Genomic DNA, 18,688 nt, shown 5'->3' with positions numbered 1-18,688 from the left:
ACCTGACTCCGTAAAAATCAAAATTCTATGCGGCAAGAACCACACAGAAGCAAACTGGCTACGAATGTGTGGCTTTGTCACAGAAAAAGGCCTATTTTATCCTAAATATTTAAAGGGCTCCTTCAAATCTATAAGGAAAAAATAAACCCAAGATGAAATCAGGCAGAGGTTATGAGTAAGTCATTCACTGAAAAGGAAATCCAAATGGCTTTGAAAAGAGGAAAACGTGCTCCCCGTCATTAAGACAAACGCACGTGTAAATCACGATCAGACACTTCACCCATCTCACTAACAAAGACAGAAAAATCTGATCTGCCGAAGATCAATATGTTCATTTTTCCCTAGATCCAACCATCCCACTGTGGGGAATTGACCCTATATTCTGAAAAATGATAATGTATACAGAAAAGACATTCACACTGTTTGTATTAGCCAAAAGCCTATCAACAGAGGCCTAAATGAATAAATCAGTGTGTTCATCCCATGATTCTGATCATTCTGAACCTAAATCCAAGATGTAAAGTGAACATGAAAACAACATGGCAGAAAAGTGTGCACAGTGTGTTCACTTCTGCTTAGAAAATACAACATGTAGGAGCACCCGGGTGGCTGAGTCAGTTAAGCATCCATTGCTTGCTTTCGGCTCAGGTCATGATCTCATGGTTCATGAGATCAAGCCCCACACCAGGCTCCACGCTGACAGTGCAGAGCCTGCTTGGGATTCTCACTCTCCCTCTCTGTCCATCTCTCTCAAAAATAAAATAATATAAACTCTAAAAAATAAAATAAGATAAAAAATAAAATAAAATAAAATGTGTGGGTGCGCCTGGCTGGCTCACTCTGAAGAACATGGGACTCTCGATCTCGGCGTCCTGAGTTCCAGCCCAACATTGGGTTTAGAGATTACTACAAAAAATAAATAAATAAAACAAAGGAAAGAAAATGTGTGTATATGCTTATATTCACACAGAAGGTTCTGGAAAAATACACAGGAAAATGGTAATAGCAGCTGCCCCTATAAGGGGAAATGAGTGGCTAGGGATCAATGGTGGGAAAGAACTTTCTTTTCATCCTCTATACCCCTTTGTACCTTTAAAACTGCGTACCATGTTAACAAATTTAAAAGTAAATTTAAAACAAAATATAAATCAGGAACTGCACATTCATGATAGTGAAAAATTGCAAGCAACCTAAATGTCTATTATGTTCTTATGTGCAGCCGTATGAGTGAGGGTGATCTCTTTATAGACTGGAAAAGTGCTCCAAGGAAGATCGTTTACTGGAAAACAGAGCAACTGCAGAACAATGTATCGTGCGGGGGGAAAATCCCCAACACAAGGCACTGCTTTTCTCTGCATACATATCTGTACAGGAGGGACAACCGCCAAAATGGCAAGCGGTTATCCCTGCGATAGGGAAGGAGCAGAAGGCGGGAAACTTCAGATGTACCTGTCATTTCGTGTTTGTTCCAAGCCGAATACATTCATACAGTACTTCTACACATTCTTAAAAGGCTGGAGGTACTGACGAACGTTAGCAATAATGCCTTTGGCATGTTGAACTGAGTGAGCTTTCTCTGCTTTTACTCTTCCGTACTTTTCAAATACCCTAATGAGTAGGCACTGACTACATGATCAGGAAAAGAAAAGGTCAACGACTTCAGTTTCAACGTGCGAGGCGGGGAGGGAAGGGAGCCGCCTCCGTGCGTTGCTCCGATCCTGCCGCCGGGCGCACGCCCGGGAGCGCCAGTCCCTCTGCCGGCGCTCACTTACTTGTCTGGGACGCCGGGTGCTCCTGGCTTCTCTGGAAGGGATACCTGAACAGCAGTTTATTGCCCCTGCTGCCCGAGCTCACCAGAATCACGCTGATGGGGCTGGTGTTGTCGCCCATCCTGCGGTGGGCGGAGACGGGGTGGGGGCTCCGAGGAGGACAGGCTGGGACCGGGTTGGGGGCCGGGGTGGGGGAGGGGCCGGAGGGCCCGGGGCGGAGGCGGGGAGCGGGCTCCGAGGAGGACGGGCCGGGCCGGGGAAGGAGGCCGGGGTGGGGGAGGGGCCACAGGGCCCAGGGCAGAGGCGAGGTGGGGGCTCCCAGGAGGACCGGCTGGGACCAGGTAAGGGAGCTTGAGGAGGAGGCTCCCAGGACGGGGCTGAGGGGGCTTGACCAGGACGCGCCCGAGGTCGCAGAAATGCGCGGCGCCCGGAGCTTCCAAACCCACGAACCACCCGGCGCGTCCTCCGAAGCTCGCAAGGCCTCGGAGTCAGGGCCAAGGACCAGCTCAAAAGGAGCCTGCGCGCAGATGGGTGCTGAGTGCGCAGGCGCAGGCGACCTTTGCGCAGGCGCGAGGCCTTCTAGGGAAGCTGGGCGCACCCTGCAGGCCGCATGTTTGTCCAGAGTGCGGACGGGGTCCGCCCACCAGCGTGAAAGGGAAGGTGTGGCTGGGGTGTGCCTTTGGGGTTCCAGCAGGCTGTATCAAAATGTTGCATTCTTTTTTTTTAATGTATGTTTGTTTGTTTGTTTATTTATTTATTTATTTATTTAATTTGGGAGAGAGAGAGAGAGAGAGCACGTGAGGGGGAAAAGGGCAGAGGGAGGGAGAGAGAATTCCCAAGCAGGCTCTATGCTGAGAGTGGCTCCTCTGACCACAGGGAGACCACACCTGAAGTGATAATTAGAGTCGGATGCTCAACGGATTGAGCCACCCAGGCCCCTAAAATGTTGCTTTTTTCACTCTAACACTTCCTTTGGACAGAAAGTTCAGACTTAAGACTTGTAAAGTAGTAAAGTCAGAAAGTAAAAAAATCTCTCACAAGGATCATAGACCTAAGTTAAGAGCTAACAGCATAAAACTCTTACCAGAAAACATAGGAGTAAACCCTCTTGTCCTTGGACTAGGCAAGGGTTTCTTAGATAAGACACCAAATGCACAAGTGGCTAAAGAAAAAATAATTGGAGTTAGCAAATTAAAAACGTTTATGCCTCAAAGAGCACCACCAAAGAAAGTAAAAAGAGCACCCACAGAATGAGAGAAAATATTTGCAAATCATATAAGGGAATTGTATCCAGAATATTTAAAAAAAAAAAAAAAAACTTACAACAAAATAAAGACAACCAACTGAAAAATGGGCAGAGAGGTGCCCGGCTGGCTCAGCAGGTCGTGTGTGACTTGATCTCCAGAGTCCTGAGTTTGAGACTCATGTTGGGTGTAGATATTACTAAAATTAAATAAACTTAAGAAAAATGGGCAAAGGATGTGAAAGGACATTTATCCAAAGAATACAGAAAAATGGCCAGCGAATTCATGAAAAGATGCTCAACATCATTACTCATGAGGGAAATGCAAATCAAAACCAGAAACAGGTTCCACTTCACACCCCTGAGGATGGCTATGATCAGAAAGACGAAATGCCAAGTGTTGACTAGGGTGTGGAATTGGGATCTTTACGTGCTGTTGGTAAGAATGTAAAATGGTGCGGCCACGGTGGAAAACAGGAAGTTCCTCAAAAGGTTGAACCTAGGGTTCCTGCATGACCGAACTAACTATTCTACTCAGAGGTACATCCCGAAGAGAAATGAAAACATAAGATCACACAAGAGCTTGTATGTTCATAGCAACATCATTCGTAGTAGCCAAAAAGTGGTTCAGTTGGCTCCTGGGTGGCTCAGTCGGTTAGGTGACTGACGTCGGATTGGGTCACGATCTCGCAGTTTGTGGGTTCGGGCCCCGCATCGGGCTCTGTGCTGACAGCTCAGAGCCTGGAGCCCGCTTCAGATTCTGTGTCTCCCACTCTCTCTACCCCTCCCCTAGGGGCTCACGCTCTGTGTCTCTGTGTCTGTCTCTCAATAATAAATAAACGTTAAAAATTTTTTTTAAAAGTGTGAACGACCCAAATGTCCATCAGCTGATGTGGGATAATCCATGCAAAGAAATAGTGTTCAGTCACAAAAGGGAATGAAGTACCGATACGTGAACGAACCTTGAAAACACACAAGTTGTATGATTCCATTCATATGAAATGTCCAGAACAGGGATATCGATAGAGAAGGAAAGTAGCTTAGGTAGTTTAGACACGGGGAGTTGGAGGGTGTGGCTGCTAGGGTGTGGAGTTTCTTTTGGGGTGATGAAAACATTCCAACATAGGAGCGCCTGGGTGGTTCGGTCGGTTAAATGTCTCACTTCGGCTCAGGTCATGATGTCACGGTTCGTGGATTCAAGCCCCGCGTGGGACTCTGTGCTGACAGCTCGGAACCTGGAGCTGCTTCGGATTCTGTGTCTCCCTCTCTCTGCCCCTCCCCTGCTCATGCTCTGTCTCTCTCTCTCTCACTCTCTCAAAAATAAATCAGCATTAAAAAAATAATAAAATAAAATAGATCGTGGTAATGGTCGTATAACTCCCTGAATCTAAAAACGCACGCTTTAAATAAGTGAGGTGCCTGCTGCGTAACTTGTACCTCGTTACAGCTGGGAAAGGGTCGCATAATGTCACTCCTCCCACTTTATTCTTCATTTCCAAAATGGTGTTAGTTATTCCAGTTCCTTTGCCTTTCCATATGAATTTTAGAGGCAGCCAAAGAGGTATCCGCACAAAATCCTGCTGGACTTTTTTTATAGAATTAGAAACTCCTGTATAGGGAGTTTTCGTCACGGATATTTTGCGAAACTATTCTTAGAGAAAATTTGGCTTGGACGAGCCCTTTGAAATGGAGAACACGTACGCCAGGCACCGTGCTGCCGTTTTATTCACGTCGCCGTGCTCATTTCTTCTATACCTGAGATGTGAGACGGTGGGAGAGTCAGGGGTTGAGGGTGGGAGCAGCATCTGATTGACGCCCCGTCAGCCCTGCAGACAAGGTAAGGCTCTCTCCCTGCGTGTGTCCCGGAGGGAGAGTCTGCCTTCCCAGACCGAAGTATGTCCTTCTCCTTCCTGGTCTCTCCTTTATTTACATTTCACAGCTGCCCCCTCTTTTTTTAAATTAAGTTTATTTATTTGTTTTGATAGAGAGAGACAGAAAGGGAGAGAGAGAGTCCCAAGCAGGCTCCTTGCTGTCAGCGTGGAGCCCCACAAAGGGCTGGAACTCACGAATTGTGACATCATGACCTGAGTGGAAACCGAGAGTCGGCTGCTCAACAGACTGAGCCACCCAGACGTCCCAGCTGCCCCTTCTTTTTACGAGACGGTGTTCCCCTGTCCTAGGGGTGTGCCCACCGTCCCTTGGCTTTATGATTGTTTGCTAACTGTCCTGAGAAGTGATGCTGCCAACCCCAGGGGGCCTCAGGATGTTTGCCTGGAGTGTGGCTGTGCCTCTCTGGGTTCATCCGAGACTGAGATGAGCCCAGCCATCCTTGGTCTTCACTTGCTGTCTCTTGATTCGGAAGGAAAGTCCAGCACCACCTCAGGCTCGCAAGCCTATATAAGGGTGTGTAAGGGTGTGTAAGGCTGTGCTGCTCCTTTCGGTTTCTAGAAAGGAGAGGCAGGGAGAGGCAGCAGGAGAGATGGAGGTGGACAGACAGACTGACAAACAAAAGAGAATGTGTGAGCGAGAAGAGGCTGAGGGTCAGAGGGAAGGTCAGGCAGAGGTAGGTAATCTGGAGTCCCCGGGGTGAAGCACAGAGAGGTGTCAGTGAGGAGTGTGCCTGGGAGAATCCCTCCAGCTGTGGCATCTGGGGAAACTGTGGCCAGAAGACCCTGGAGGGCTGCCCTGTCCCCTAACAGTAGGTAATGACCATGGATTCCAGGATCCCACTCCCAGGCAGCTGTCTCCCCTATGGCGGATGATCCTCACCTCCCTTCGGTCCTCCAGGGCCTCCTCTTTCCATCCTGGCAGAACCCCCACCCCATCCTTCGCCTCTGCAAGGAGAGGGAGCCACAGGAGGCCTCTTTGTTCCTGAAATTCCAAGCCCCACAAACCATCGTTTTGAGCAAACGTCCCGTTCTCTTTTCCTTTTTTTCATTTTGAACTATAGCACAGGGCACACAGTGGAGCTTCATGAATTGTTATAAAGCAGATACTGAGCGCCCCGATCCTCCTGAAAGGTGATCCCACCCTGACTTAGCTTCTTGCTTCTCAATCTCTTTTTACCGCCCAAACGTGCACCCTTCAGCACTTCAGTTTTTTCTGCCTCCCTTTGGCCTTCAGATACACGGAACCATACCGTGTGCCCTCTTTCACGTCTGCCTTCTTTCACCCGTGTCTGTGAGATGCCGGCCACGTTGTGGGGAGTACGTTTGCATCGCTGTGCTGTATCTCCTTGTAGGAACAGACCTCAGGTCATCCACTGTGCTGGGGATGGATGTTGCTTGCTAGGTCTTGGCTATTAGGAATAACGCAATGAACATTCTTGCATGTGTCACTGGATGGCCACGTGCCTGCACGTCTATGGGGTGCGTTCCCAGGATTGCTGGTTCTAGGGGCATGCGTATTTTTAGCTGTAGCGGATAATGCCAGACTTCTCTCCAGGTAGCTGTACCACCTCGCAGCCCTGCCAGCGGTGCATGGGCTACCCTTCCAAGCATTTCCTGTGGTTGGTCTGCCGCTCTCCTTAGCTTTTGGCTTTTCTTTTTTTTTTTTTTTTTTTTATAAAAATTTTTTTTTTTTTTACATTTATTTATTTTTGAGACAGAGAGAGACAGAGCATGAACGGGGGAGGGTCAGAGAGAGGGAGACACAGAATCTGAAATAGGCTCCAGGCTCTGAGCTGTCAGCACAGAGCCCAACATGGGGCTCGAACTCACGGACCGCGAGATCATGACCTGAGCCGAAGTCGGCCGCTTAACCGACTGAGCCACCCAGGCGCCCCAGCTTTTGGCTTTTCTGATGGGTGTGTAGTAGTGTCTCATGTGGTCTTAACTTGCATTTTCCTGGTGACCAATGAGATTGGGCCCCTGTTCACACATTTGCAGTTCAACTGAATTTCTTCTTCAAAAAAAAATTTTTTTTTATTTGAGTGTAGTTGACACACAATATTGCATTAGTTCCAGGCACAAGATTTCCCTGCTTTTTTTGTTTTGTTTTGTTTTGTTTTTGCAGTATCCAACTCATGCCTGTTTGTCTACTGTGTTGCTAGTTTTACTGATTTATAGGAATTTAAAATATATTCTGGATATAAGTTCCTGGTCAGTTTTCTGTCATTATCTTCCTCAACTCTGCTGTTTGCCTCCACTCTCTTAATACTGTTCTTGGTTGAATAGAAGTGTATCATTTAGTTATTTAGTTAGCAGTCAAATTTCGTTATTTTTTGGTCCTATTTAAAAATGCTGGGGGCACCTGGGTGGCTCAGTCGATTGGGTGGCAGACCCACTCAGGTCATGATCTCACAGCTCCTGAGTTCGAACCCCACATCGGGCTCTGTGCTGACAGCTCAGATCCTGGAGCCTGCTTCAGATTCTGTGTCTTCCCCCTCTCTCTGCCCCTTTCCTGTTTAGGCTCTGTCTCTCTCTCTCAAAAATAAATAAACATTTAAAATAAAAAAATAAGTAAAAATGCTGTACCTAGGGCACCTGAGTGGCTCAGTCACCTAAGCATCTGACTCTTGATGTCGGCTTGGGTCATGATCTCACGGTTTGTGAGTCCAAGCCCCATGTTGGGCTCCCCGGCTGACGGTGCAGAGCCTTCTTGGGATTCTCTCTCGCCCTCTCTCTCTCTCTCTGCCCCTCCCTTCCTCATGCTCTCACCCTCTGCCTTTCAAAATAAATGAATTTGGGGTGCCTGGCTAGCTCAGTCAGTTAGGCATCTGACTTCAGCACCACGACCTTGCGGTTGGTGAGTTTGAGCCCCAAATCGTGCTCTCTGCTGTCAGTGCAGAGCCAGCTTCGGATCTTCTGTGTGTGTGTGTGTGTGTGTGTGCGTGTGTGTGTGTGTGTGCCCCTTCCCCACTCATGTGCTCTATTTCAAAAAAAAACCATTTATTTTTTTTTCTAAATTTTTTTTTAACGTTTATTTATTTTTGAGACAGAGAGAGACAGAGCATGAACGGGGGAGGGTCAGAGAGAGGGAGACACAGAATCTGAAACAGGCTCCAGGCTCTGAGCTGTCAGCACAGAGCCTGACGCGGGGCTCGAACTCACGGACCGCGAGATCATGACCTGAGCCTAAGTCGGCCGCTTAGCCGACTGAGCCACCCAGGCACCCCAAATAAACGAACATTTAAATAAACAAACAAACTTTTAAAAAAATGTACCTTTCGGGGTACCTAGGTGGCTCAGTCGGTTAAGTGTCCAACTTCAGCTCAGGTTATGATCTCACGGTTCATGAGTTCGAGCCCCAAACTGGTCTCTGTGCTCACAGTGTGGAGCCTGCCTGAGATTCTCTCTCCCTCTCTCTCTCTGCCCCTCCCTGGCTTGTGCTTTGTCTCTCTCCCTCAAAATAAATAAATAAACTTAAAATAGAAGAGAGATTCTCTTGTAAAAGAAAAATGTTGTATCTTTCTATTTAGAAAAGCCAAGTGTCCATCAATGGATGAATGGGTAAACAAATTCTGATATTTCCATTCGATGAGATATTACTCAGCCATAAAAATGAGGCACTGACACCTGCTACAAGTGGGTGAACCTTGAAAACATGATACTCAGTGAAAAGCCAAACAGCAAAGACCACATACTGTGTGATTCCATCTGCGTGGAATGCCAGGAAAGCAGATGAGCGGGTGCCAGGGGCTGGGGGGGCAATTCATAAAGGGTACTAAGTTTCCTTTTGGGATAATGGACATACTCCAGAACCAGACAGTGATGATGGTCGCATACCGTTGTGAACATACAAAATGGCACCAAGTTGTTCAGTGTGAAATGGTTAATTTTGCATTATGTGAATTTTGCTCCAGTTTTCTACAAAGTGAAATAAGTGTTGGGCCAAGGTGAAGAGAAACTTCCGTGCTAGCTTTCTAAGAACGTCACCATTTAGTCTTTTAAGTCAGGCAACAGTCGACCTGGGACATGAGATGTGCTGTGGTTCTTACTGACATTGATCACCTGCCTTCTGCGTTCTGGATACAGCACCAAACACTCTCCATGTGTGTTTGCCCTCACAGGTCTCTGTGGGAGAAGCTTTCTTTTATTATCATTACATGTTTTAAGATAAGGAAATCGAGGCACAGGAGAGTTATGAAATGTTAAAGTTTCAGTGAAGGAAGGAAACACTCCAGTGGGTAGACAAGACCTAAGTTTTGTGCGGGCCAACTGCAGGCTCTTTGGGCCTCAGGCAAGTCTCTTCTGTCTCTGGGCCTCGGTTCCCCTGCCTGTGACACAAGGAGCCCGAGCTTGGGCAGTGCTCCTGCTGGACGCTGAGACCTGCTGGAATTGGCTGAACTCCAAGCCCTGGGCTCACCCAGAGTTTGTGTAGTTGGGGCTGAGCTCAGAGGATCCTGGTCACTCAGCAGAAGGCCGCGATGGGGTCCACAGACCCTTCCCGAGAGTAGCCCCTGGCTGGCCCTGAGCAGGGTAATTAACCTTGTGAACCCCAGTTCTACATTTGCAACCTCTCAGGTGGGGTATGAATAGCCCCCACCTCACTGCTAGGAGAGATAATCTGTCACCATAGGACCGCAGAACATGGCAGCGTGAATTCAAGGTTATCATAGCTACTACTGTGAGTGGGTGATTCTTTCTGGGCAGGAACACTGCTGCCGAGAAGGTGGAGGGGTCGAGGTGGGTCCGAGATAGGGTGTGTGAGCCCTGCCTGGCCCTCTGACAGACAGTGGCGGCTCCACTGGGCCCAGAACAAGTGGCAGGACTGATAAGGCCTCCTGGCCCTGGCCAGAGGGGACCCAGGTTGGGTGTGCGGGTTTGGAATTTTCATTTCCAAGAATCGAGTTGTCTTCAAAAATTAGGTTACTGAACAGAATTATTTAAGTGTATAGTGAGGACACAGAGGTGTGGGGTGTTAGCAGGGAAGAGTTGGAAGATGTGAGCAAAGGTTGGCCCTGGGCACATCATTGTCCAGGAAACTGTGAGGGCTTTGGGGTAGGACCACACTTAGAGACCACCTGCTCCCAATCCTGTTACAGGTGCGGAGGCCCAAAGCAGGGCCAGCCTACCCCCGGCTCCCTCCAGCTGCTGGCACCTGCCGGATTGTCCGGGAAGTGACAATGAGCTCTGATTTCTGTAACAGCCCAATGAGGCAGGCCAATGTGGACTCTGAGACGCTGCCAGTGAGGGTGGTGTGCGATTCGGACCTCTGCTCTCTCCAGTCCGGCCCTGGATAGCCTTGCACCCGAGCCCTGCTAGGGCAGCCTGGGAAGGCATCCATGCAGGACCTCTGTGGCCTGGGTCCTAGTGGTCCCCCTTTACCTTTCATGGATCCCAGTACTCATTACTTGATAAGATACTAACTATATAGCCAGAAAAATAAACAACAAATGCTCTTGTGAAAGCTGCTAGCAGGAAGCAGGCCCCGAGGGGGTGATTGGAGAAGGGTAGTTTCCTCCAAATCTGGGACTTCCCCCAGAGTTCTGGGGTCAAGAGACTGCCCAATGGGGGCAGCAACACGGCCAGGGAAATTAGAGGAAGGGGGCCTGCGACAGAGTCCTAGACCTCACATGTGAGTACTGGGCAGAGTCCCAGGGCCCCTGTGGACAGGCCCCCATGACCACAGCTGGCCACTCCCCCAGACACAAATCCCTTCCCTTTCCTCAGCCTCGCCTCCTGCTTCCGTGCCCTTACTCCCATTTCAGGGCCATTCCTGGGAACTGTGAGAGAACTCAAAAGCCTTTTTTTTTTTGACAGAGAGAGAGAGAGACTGTGAGCAGGAGAGGTGTGCAGTTTTCGTATATTCAGAGGATTGTGCAACCATTACCACAATCAATTTTAGAATGTTTTCATCACCCCAAAAGAAACTCCACACCCTAGCAGCCACACCCTCCAACTCCCCGTGTCTAAACTACCTAAGCTACTTTCCTTCTCTATCGATATCCCTGTTCTGGACATTTCATATGAATGGAATCATACAACTTGTGTGTTTTCAAGGTTCGTTCACGTATCGGTACTTCATTCCCTTTTGTGACTGAACACTATTTCTTTGCAAGGATTATCCCACATCAGCTGATGGACATTTGGGTCGTTTGTACTTTTTGGCTACTACGAATGATGTAGCTATGAACATACAAGCTCCTGTGTGAGCTTATGTTTTCATTTCTCTTGGGGATGTACCTCGGAGTAGAATAGTGAGTTTGGTCATGTGGGAACATTCTTACCAACAGCATGTAAAGATCCCAATTCCACACCCTAGTCAACACTTGGCATTTCGTCTTTCTGATCATAGCCATCCTCGGGGGTGTGAAGTGGAACCTGTTTTTGGTTTTGATTTGCATTTCCCTCATGAGTAGTGATGTTGAGCATCTTTTCATGAACTTACTGATCATTTGTATACCTTAGAGAAATGTCTATTAAAAATTCTTTTATCTTTTTATTGTTGAATTGTATGATTTTTTAAAAATACTTTGGACCAGTGTCTTATCAGATACATGGTTTGTCAGTATTTCTCTTATTCTTTGGAAAGTATCTAATTTCAAGACTTAACACAAGGTGGGACACCTGGGTGGCTCAGCCAGTTAAGCAACCGACTCTTGATTTCTGGTCAGGTCTCTATCTCACATTTCGTGAGTTCAAGCGCCACATCGGGCTCCATGCTGACAGTGTGGAGCCTGGTTAGGATTCTCTGTCTCTGTCTCTCTCTCTCTCTCTGCCTCCAATGCTCTCTCTCTCAAAATAAGTAAAATAAACTTTTAAAAAATAATAAAGAATAAAAAAATCTTTAAAAGACTTAACATAAAGCAACAGTAATCAAGATAGTATGGTTTTGGTGAAGGATAGACACACAGATAAATGCAACAGAATATAGAGTCCAGAAATAGACCTGAAAAATACGGCAGATTTATTTCTCACAAAGGATTATGAGAAGGAAATCCAGTAGGGGCTGTACGGTCTTTTCAATAAATGGTGTGGCAACAACTCAGAGGCAAACCACACCTACCAAAAGAAACTGGAACAAAAACTAACCCATACGCAAAAACTTATCTCCAAACGTATCACTGACCCGAACATGAAATATACACTATTAACTTTGATGACAAATCATTGACGAAATCTTCGTGGCCTGGAATGAGACACAGTGCTCTCAGGGGTGGCACTAAAGGCATGAATCATAAAAGAAAAACTTGGTAACCTGAACTTCACCAAAATGAAAAGTTTTGCTCTGCACGCGGCATTATCGAGAGGCTGAAGTGACAAGATACAGACTAGGAGACGATATACGCTAGTCACGCATCTGACAAAAGACTGCAGCCAGCGTGTCTGCAAATGTCTACAGAGTGTGTCTCAAAGCTCGCCGGTAAGAAACAAAGAGCTTATTGTAAAAATGGGCAGAAGAGCAGAACAGATATTTCACCAAGAAGACGTACGGATGGCAGAGAAGCACATGAGAAGACCCTCACGTCGCTGGTTATCGGGGGAAACGCGGAGTAAAGGCACATCACCACGCCCTCGCACGCCTGTCAGAACGACTGCAGTGTAAAGAGGCCAGCAGAACGTGGCGACCAGAACGTCCTGCACGGCCGACCGCAATGCAAAATGGTACGGCCACCCTAGAAAAGGTTCGCAGTTTCTTAGAAACACACACTTCGCACATGAGCCGACAGTCCTCTCCTAGATAAAGGATCCCCTAGAGAAATGAAAACTTGCGCTCACATGAACACCCGCGCACAACGTTCGTGCAGCTTTAGCAATAGTCCCAAAGCGGGAAAACTCTCGTTAAGCGAAGGAATGCACACACTGTGACAGGTTCATTCCACAGAGCATGACTCAGCGATAAATAGAACTATTGGCACACGTAACAACACGGGAGAGGTATAAAGGGAATCGCGCTGCGTAAGAGAAGCCAGTCCTAAAAGATAACGCGCTATAGACTTCAATCATATGTTATTCTTGAAAAGACAAAATTATAGTGGTTGTCAGAGTTCAGGCGTAAGGCGGGTGAGATGGCAAAGGCCCCCAGCATGTGGGAGTCTCTTGCGGGGGGGATAGAGCTCTTGTATGTCCCGATTGTGGCGGGGGTTGAATGAATTTACGCATGTCAAAACTCACAGAGCAGTATACTAAAAAAAGTCAACTTTGTTTGATGTTAAAATAAAGTGTAAACAACTATTTGCCTCATTATGTCACAACGATGATATGGTGAGCAGGACGGCAACCCCTATGAGCACAGATTACAAGAATTCTCTTTTATTAATCTGATACTTCATCCAGCTCTTCAGAGGGGGTCAGTCCATCTCTCCTCAGCAACACGTGGACAAAACCATTGCTCTGTCAGAGGAAACCCAGGGATCACAGAGCCGGAGGGAGAGGAGACTGACACGTGGCCAGGCTGGGCTAGCCACAGAATCCCACTAAGGAGCCCGGCGGGCAGAAATGGGGCCTGCTCCAGCCCAAGGACAGTGTGTTGAGCTAAGGCTCTGGTTTGCCCCATTCTGTGACTCTGAAATGCAAGAGGATGGTCAGAGCTGGGCTATACACCCAGGCATGGCCTCCTGGGCTGGCTGGGCCCCTATCTCTCCAGGACTCTGGTCAGGCTGTGGCCAACATCCCCTGTAAGGCCGAAGGGGAGGGTGGAGTGATAGCCCCTCACCCCACCAGTCCCACCAGGGACTGGTGACCACCCATCCTCACTGGGCCTGATAAGAGACCCCACCCCCACAGCCCTCTCCCCTCTCCAGACCAATGGCCACAGCCTGGCCCCCACCCCGGCTCTGTGTATATAAAGGGATCCCGGGGGGTGAGCACACAGAGGCCAGTCCTGGGCACACCCGGCTCCAGCTCAGCCACCACCATGTCTCTGACCAAGGCTGAGAAGACCATCATCCTGTCCATGTGGGCCAAGGTCTCCACTCAGGCGGATGCCATTGGCACCCAGGCCCTGGAGAGGTGAGTGCCAGATGGGCTGGGGTGGAGCCCCGTAGGTGACAGTGTGGAGTTGGTGAGGACAGGGGCCAGTGAGGAGAGGGTTCTCTGCGGAAAGGGTCCCTAAGGAGGGGTCAGCGAGGTGCGGGTTCTCTGAGAAAGGGGGCAGTGAGGTGGGCAGAGGAATTGCACAGCCTTCTGATTGACCCTATGCTCACTGAGTCCTGAACAAGCACAGGCCCAGCATCTCACCAGAGGGGTGTGGATGCGTTTCCCCCAACACCTGACATGCCTAAGGAGGCAGTCAAGCATCTACAAGCACCAGGGTCTCTAATCCTGGGGCCAGGTGGTCCCGGGTGGTTTCCCTAAGAGATCTCCCTTGCAATGTGCCTGCAGGTGGCATTATTTCTGGCAGAGGGCAGGTACAGCAGGAGCCCGGTCAGGGGTTGGGAAGGAGGTTTTTGTGGCCGGAGCAGAGGTGAAAACGGGCTGGAGGCCTACAGTGGGTGTGCAGGGCCAGCTGGGAGCAAGGAGACCCTGGAAGAGGGCTGAGGTGGGGAGCAGGGGCGAGCCTGGGTGCTGGGAGGGTGTGGAGGCAGAAGGCCTTGGGACCATGGGGTGCAGCTTGGGGGAGGGGCAGCAGTCAGAGCACAGCACACCTCAGGAGGTGGTGCACCCGCTGAGCTGGAAGGCCCCAGGGCGGTGGTGAGGTGGCACTTGGGTCCTCAAGCTCAGAGAAGGACGCAGGGGTCGTAGAGAGGTGGACGGGGGCCCAGGTTCCTCCAATGCTCAGGTCCCGCCCTCCCGCAGGCTCTTCGCCAGCTACCCCCAGACCAAGACCTACTTCCCGCACTTCGACCTGCGCCCGGGCTCCGCGCACCTGCGCACGCACGGCGCCAAGGTGGCGGCCGCCCTGGGCGATGCGGTCAAGAGCATCGACAACATCGCGGGCGCCCTGTCCAAGCTGAGTGAGATGCACGCCTACGTTCTGCGCGTGGACCCGGTCAACTTCAAGGTGCGCGCGGGGGCCGGGGTCCTGGCGGGGACGAGGCGGGGGGGGGGGGGGGAGGGGGCGGGGGCGGGGCGGGGTCTCGGCGCCGAAGGTGCTCCGCCCACCCCAGAGCACCCGCAGAGCACCGAGTCCTCGCGCTGAGCCGCCCTCCGGGCCCCCCAGCTCCTGTCCCACTGTCTGCTGGTCACGGTGGCCTCGCACTTCCCCGCTGACTTCACGGCCGACGCCCATACCGCCTGGGACAAGTTCCTGTCCATCGTGTCCTGCGTCCTGACCGAGAAGTACCGCTGAGCGCCGCCGCCAGGCCGGGGGCCGGCTGCGACCTCTCCGCGGCTCCAGGCTTCTCCAAACCCTCTAGCTTCCCCGAGACGCCAATAAACGAATGCACGCCCACCTCGCCTCTTGTCACTGGGGCCATCAAGGGGGCGGCAGAGGTGGAGGGGGGTGGCGGGGAGGCACAGGGACACCTGGAGGGCTGCGGGAACACTGCGCACTAACCCGAGGGTCTCTCCGACCGCAGAGGGCACTCCGGGGGCGTGGTGTGTGGGCCTAGGACACTCGGGGTCCGGATGGGGTGACAGAAAGTGCACCCCTCGGCCTTTATTTCTGGGGTCAGCGCTAAGCCCACCTGGCCCCACTGACTCTGCTGGGGCGCACCATGGGATTCCTCTGGGATTTATCCTATTTCCTAGTTTATGCTTGATCTTAGCAAGAAAGGAGTAATGAGTGTACCTAGTCCCTCATTTATTCTTCCACCCTTCCACTAAACACACACACACACACACACACACACACACACACACACACACACACATTTTTGATGCACAGGATGCCCAAGCATTTTTGTAGACTCTAATACAACAGCTAGAAAAAGCAAAGCCCCCTGCCCCATGGAACTGACAGTCTAGTCCCAGATACAGATGTGATATTCAGTGAGATCACAGCTCACAGAAAGGAAAAAATCATTTTGCTCATTATTAGAGAAATACAAATTAACACTACTAAAAATGAAACCTCACTGATATCCAGACTTTGACCACACTGTACTGATGGTCCCTTCTACAATGCAGTCCCTTCTACCACAGAGACTACACAAGCTTAGTTTTCTCAGCACTAGAAAACCCCAGTCCATCATCAGGCATTGACTGAATGTAGCATGAAAGCTCACACAGCAGAGAACTGTGACCTGAAAAAAAGAATGAAGACAATTTGTAATAGTGGCTGTGATGTCCAGGATTTATCAGGTAAAAAGGAAAAGAAAAAAGAAAGAAGCAGAAGTGGGTGTGTGTGTGTGTGTGTGTGTGTGTGTGTGTGTGTGTGCGCGCGCGCGCGCACGCGTGTATCATGGTGGCTTTTCTGTTTTTCTGTAAGAAAGGAGAGGAGGGGGAGCCTGGGTGGCTCAGTCTGCAGAGCATGTGACTCGTGACCTCTGGGTGGTGTGTTGGAGTCCCACACTGGACATAGAGTTTACTTTAAAAAAAAAAGAAACACAGTGAGAGGAGATACAAATGTGTGTGTGCATTTGTGTGTACTCACAGGTGTGAGTATGTGTACATTTTGACACACATGTATGATTACGATCATAGCTCCTGTGTGTGCACTTGTGTTTATAAGTTTGTGTGCATTTGCTCTTTTTTTTTTTTTTTTTTTTTTTTTTTTTTAAGTAAGTGCTATGCCCTGCATGGGACTTGAACTCGGGACCCCGAGATCAAGAGTCACACGCTCTACTGACTGAGCCAGCTAGGCGCCCCTTGTGTTTGCTTAGTTTTGCAAAAGGAAATCCTTCAAGGATAAAGTGGAAATGATTACAAATAATAACACGGATGGACATAAAGAAGGGGTGGAGGGGCTCCCCCAAGGCTAACTCTCTGGATGGTTTTACTTTTCAATCATGTAAATCTTTTACATCACCAAAAATAGAATTAAAAAAAGCAAAAAATGACAACTTGAAAAACCCTGCTCGTTTTCCACGGCAGCTGCTCCAACCCATGTTTCCAGCCACAGTGCGTGACGCGCCGGTGTCTCCACTGCCTCACCGATCCTTGTTCCTGGTTTTTTCAATAGTACGTATCCCGTTGAGTGTGAAGCGCTACTTCCCTGTGGTTTTCAGTTTCGTTCCTCTAACGAGTAATGAGGTTGAGCATCTTCTCATGTGCTTTCTGTGTCTCTTTTTTTTAGAGAAAAATCTATTAAAGTCCTTTGTCCATTTTTAAATCGGGTTGTGTTTCACCCTTTCCATTGCCAATAATTTTTAACCCGACTCTAACCAAGCCTTTAGATCTGACTTCCAGTGCACAGGAAATGCGTGGATAAAGGCACGGTCTTAAAAAAACAAAAAATAAAAACAAAAAAAACCCCACAAAACTTCAAGTAAAACCATCAAACCAATGCAAAATGTAGAACATTCTGTAAGACAGCTTGTCTGGACTATCCAAAAAGTCACTGATATGGAGAAAAGGTGGGTGTGGGGTGGAAAGTTTCTGGAATAAGAGAATAAAGAGACAACTGAAAGCTATGTGTGAGCCTGGGTCAGATCTAAATTTGAAAGATTGAACAAATTTTGGTGATGAGCGAGGACATGTGATGCGAAAGAATGTTAATTCACTTAGATAGGCGATAAACCTGTGGGTATTTATGCAGGAAAACCTTAGTCTAGGAGATGCATGCTGAAGTGTAGACACAGAGCTTCAGGAGGACTGCCACACAATTCCATATTTTTGGAAGAAATGGAAAGCACACCCGGATATATTCCTACATGTGCTGATAATGCAAACATGGCAAATGTTCACAACTGTGGGACCCCAGTGGTGACAGTGAAGGGGACCATCGTTCCATACTGGGACACACTGGGATATGAAGGGGACCTAAAGGGGAGCCTGGGTGGCTCAGTCGGTTGAGCATCTGACTTCGGCTCAGGTCATGATCTCGCAGTTTGTGAGTTCGAGCCCCGAGTCGGGCTCTGTTCTGACAGCTCGGAGCCTGGAGCCTGCTTCAGATTCTGTCTCTCTCTCCTCTCTCTCTCTCTCTCTCTCTCTCTCTCTCTCTCTCTCTCTCTCTGTCTCTCTCTCTCTGCCCCTCCCCCACTCACACTCTGTCTTGCTCTCCTTTAAGAATAAACATTAAAAACAATTTTTTAAGGGGACCTGAGGGATACTGTAAGATCTGAGCTCAATACTGCTCCTGTCACCCTCACTCTGCCCAGCCACCGGCCTCCTGGCTTCTCTTGAACAATGGAGGCACAGCCCCCTCTCAGGGCCTTTGGGCTTGCCAACCCCCTCTATGTGCTGCGCACTCTTCCCCTGAATGTCGCATGAATTACTCTCTGAACTACTCAATACTTGCTTACATTTGCCACCTCAGTGACGTCTCCCCAGGCCACCTCATCTACAACTGCAACCCCTCTCAGCACTACCCGCCATGCTTTGCTGTCATTTTCTTTCTACGGTCAATGCCATCCAGCCAAAGAGACCACTGGGAACACTCCTGTAGTCAGAGTTGGCTTTGTCAACTCGTTGCCACGGAGGAGGCCGCCCACCACAGGGAACTGTGGTTCTGTGGGGCCGGCATTTAGCAACTTGGGCTCGAGGAAGCAGGACTTTGCCCCGGATTGGATGCTGCCAAGAGGTGGGAGTAGCCCTAGGATCTAGTATCTTAATAATTCCTCTCTAGAAGGTGAGAAGAGCAAAAGGAGGCTGGAGCCACCGTTGCCAAAGCAGCAGTCGCCCTCAGCAGCCAGGATGGGGGTGTTGGGCATTCCCGTGGCTTCTCTGTGTTCACACGGGGTTCCTCTTTG

General features: G+C 49.3%; 2 protein-coding genes across 7 annotated transcripts in view; one reads left to right on the top strand and one right to left on the bottom strand.

The window, feature by feature from the left end:
• The window catches only part of NPRL3 (NPR3 like, GATOR1 complex subunit), a 43,261-nt gene extending 40,972 nt beyond the window's left edge, over positions 1–2,289 (bottom strand). For 4 of the 6 annotated variants that reach the window (XR_013552987.2, XM_078440409.2, XM_078440417.2 and 1 more), the window contains exon 1: positions 1,773–2,289. Coding sequence is in view for 5 of the 6 variants with exons in the window: in XM_078440409.2 (XP_078296535.1) it covers positions 1,773–1,890 (118 nt within the window). In the remaining variant the exon portion in view is untranslated. Of the gene's footprint in view, positions 1–1,449; positions 1,624–1,772 lie in introns of those variants that run through there. The other 2 variants (XM_078440411.2, XM_078440413.2) reach the window with 2 other exon arrangements.
• Positions 2,290–13,690: 11,401 nt separating this feature from the next.
• LOC144614755 (hemoglobin subunit zeta) lies at positions 13,691–15,282 on the top strand. The gene is made up of 3 exons (XM_078439895.1): positions 13,691–13,907; positions 14,694–14,898; positions 15,058–15,282. The coding sequence occupies exons 1-3, from the start codon at positions 13,813–13,815 to the stop codon at positions 15,184–15,186; spliced, it is 429 nt and encodes a 142-aa protein (XP_078296021.1). The 5' UTR covers positions 13,691–13,812; the 3' UTR covers positions 15,187–15,282.
• Positions 15,283–18,688: the final 3,406 nt, after the last annotated feature.

The sequence above is a fragment of the Panthera onca genome, chromosome E3 (genome assembly GCF_046562875.1).
Source record: "Panthera onca isolate mPanOnc1 chromosome E3, mPanOnc1 haplotype 2, whole genome shotgun sequence".
Taxonomy (NCBI): Eukaryota; Metazoa; Chordata; class Mammalia; order Carnivora; family Felidae; genus Panthera; species Panthera onca.
This window is presented reverse-complemented; position numbering and strand designations above follow the sequence as displayed.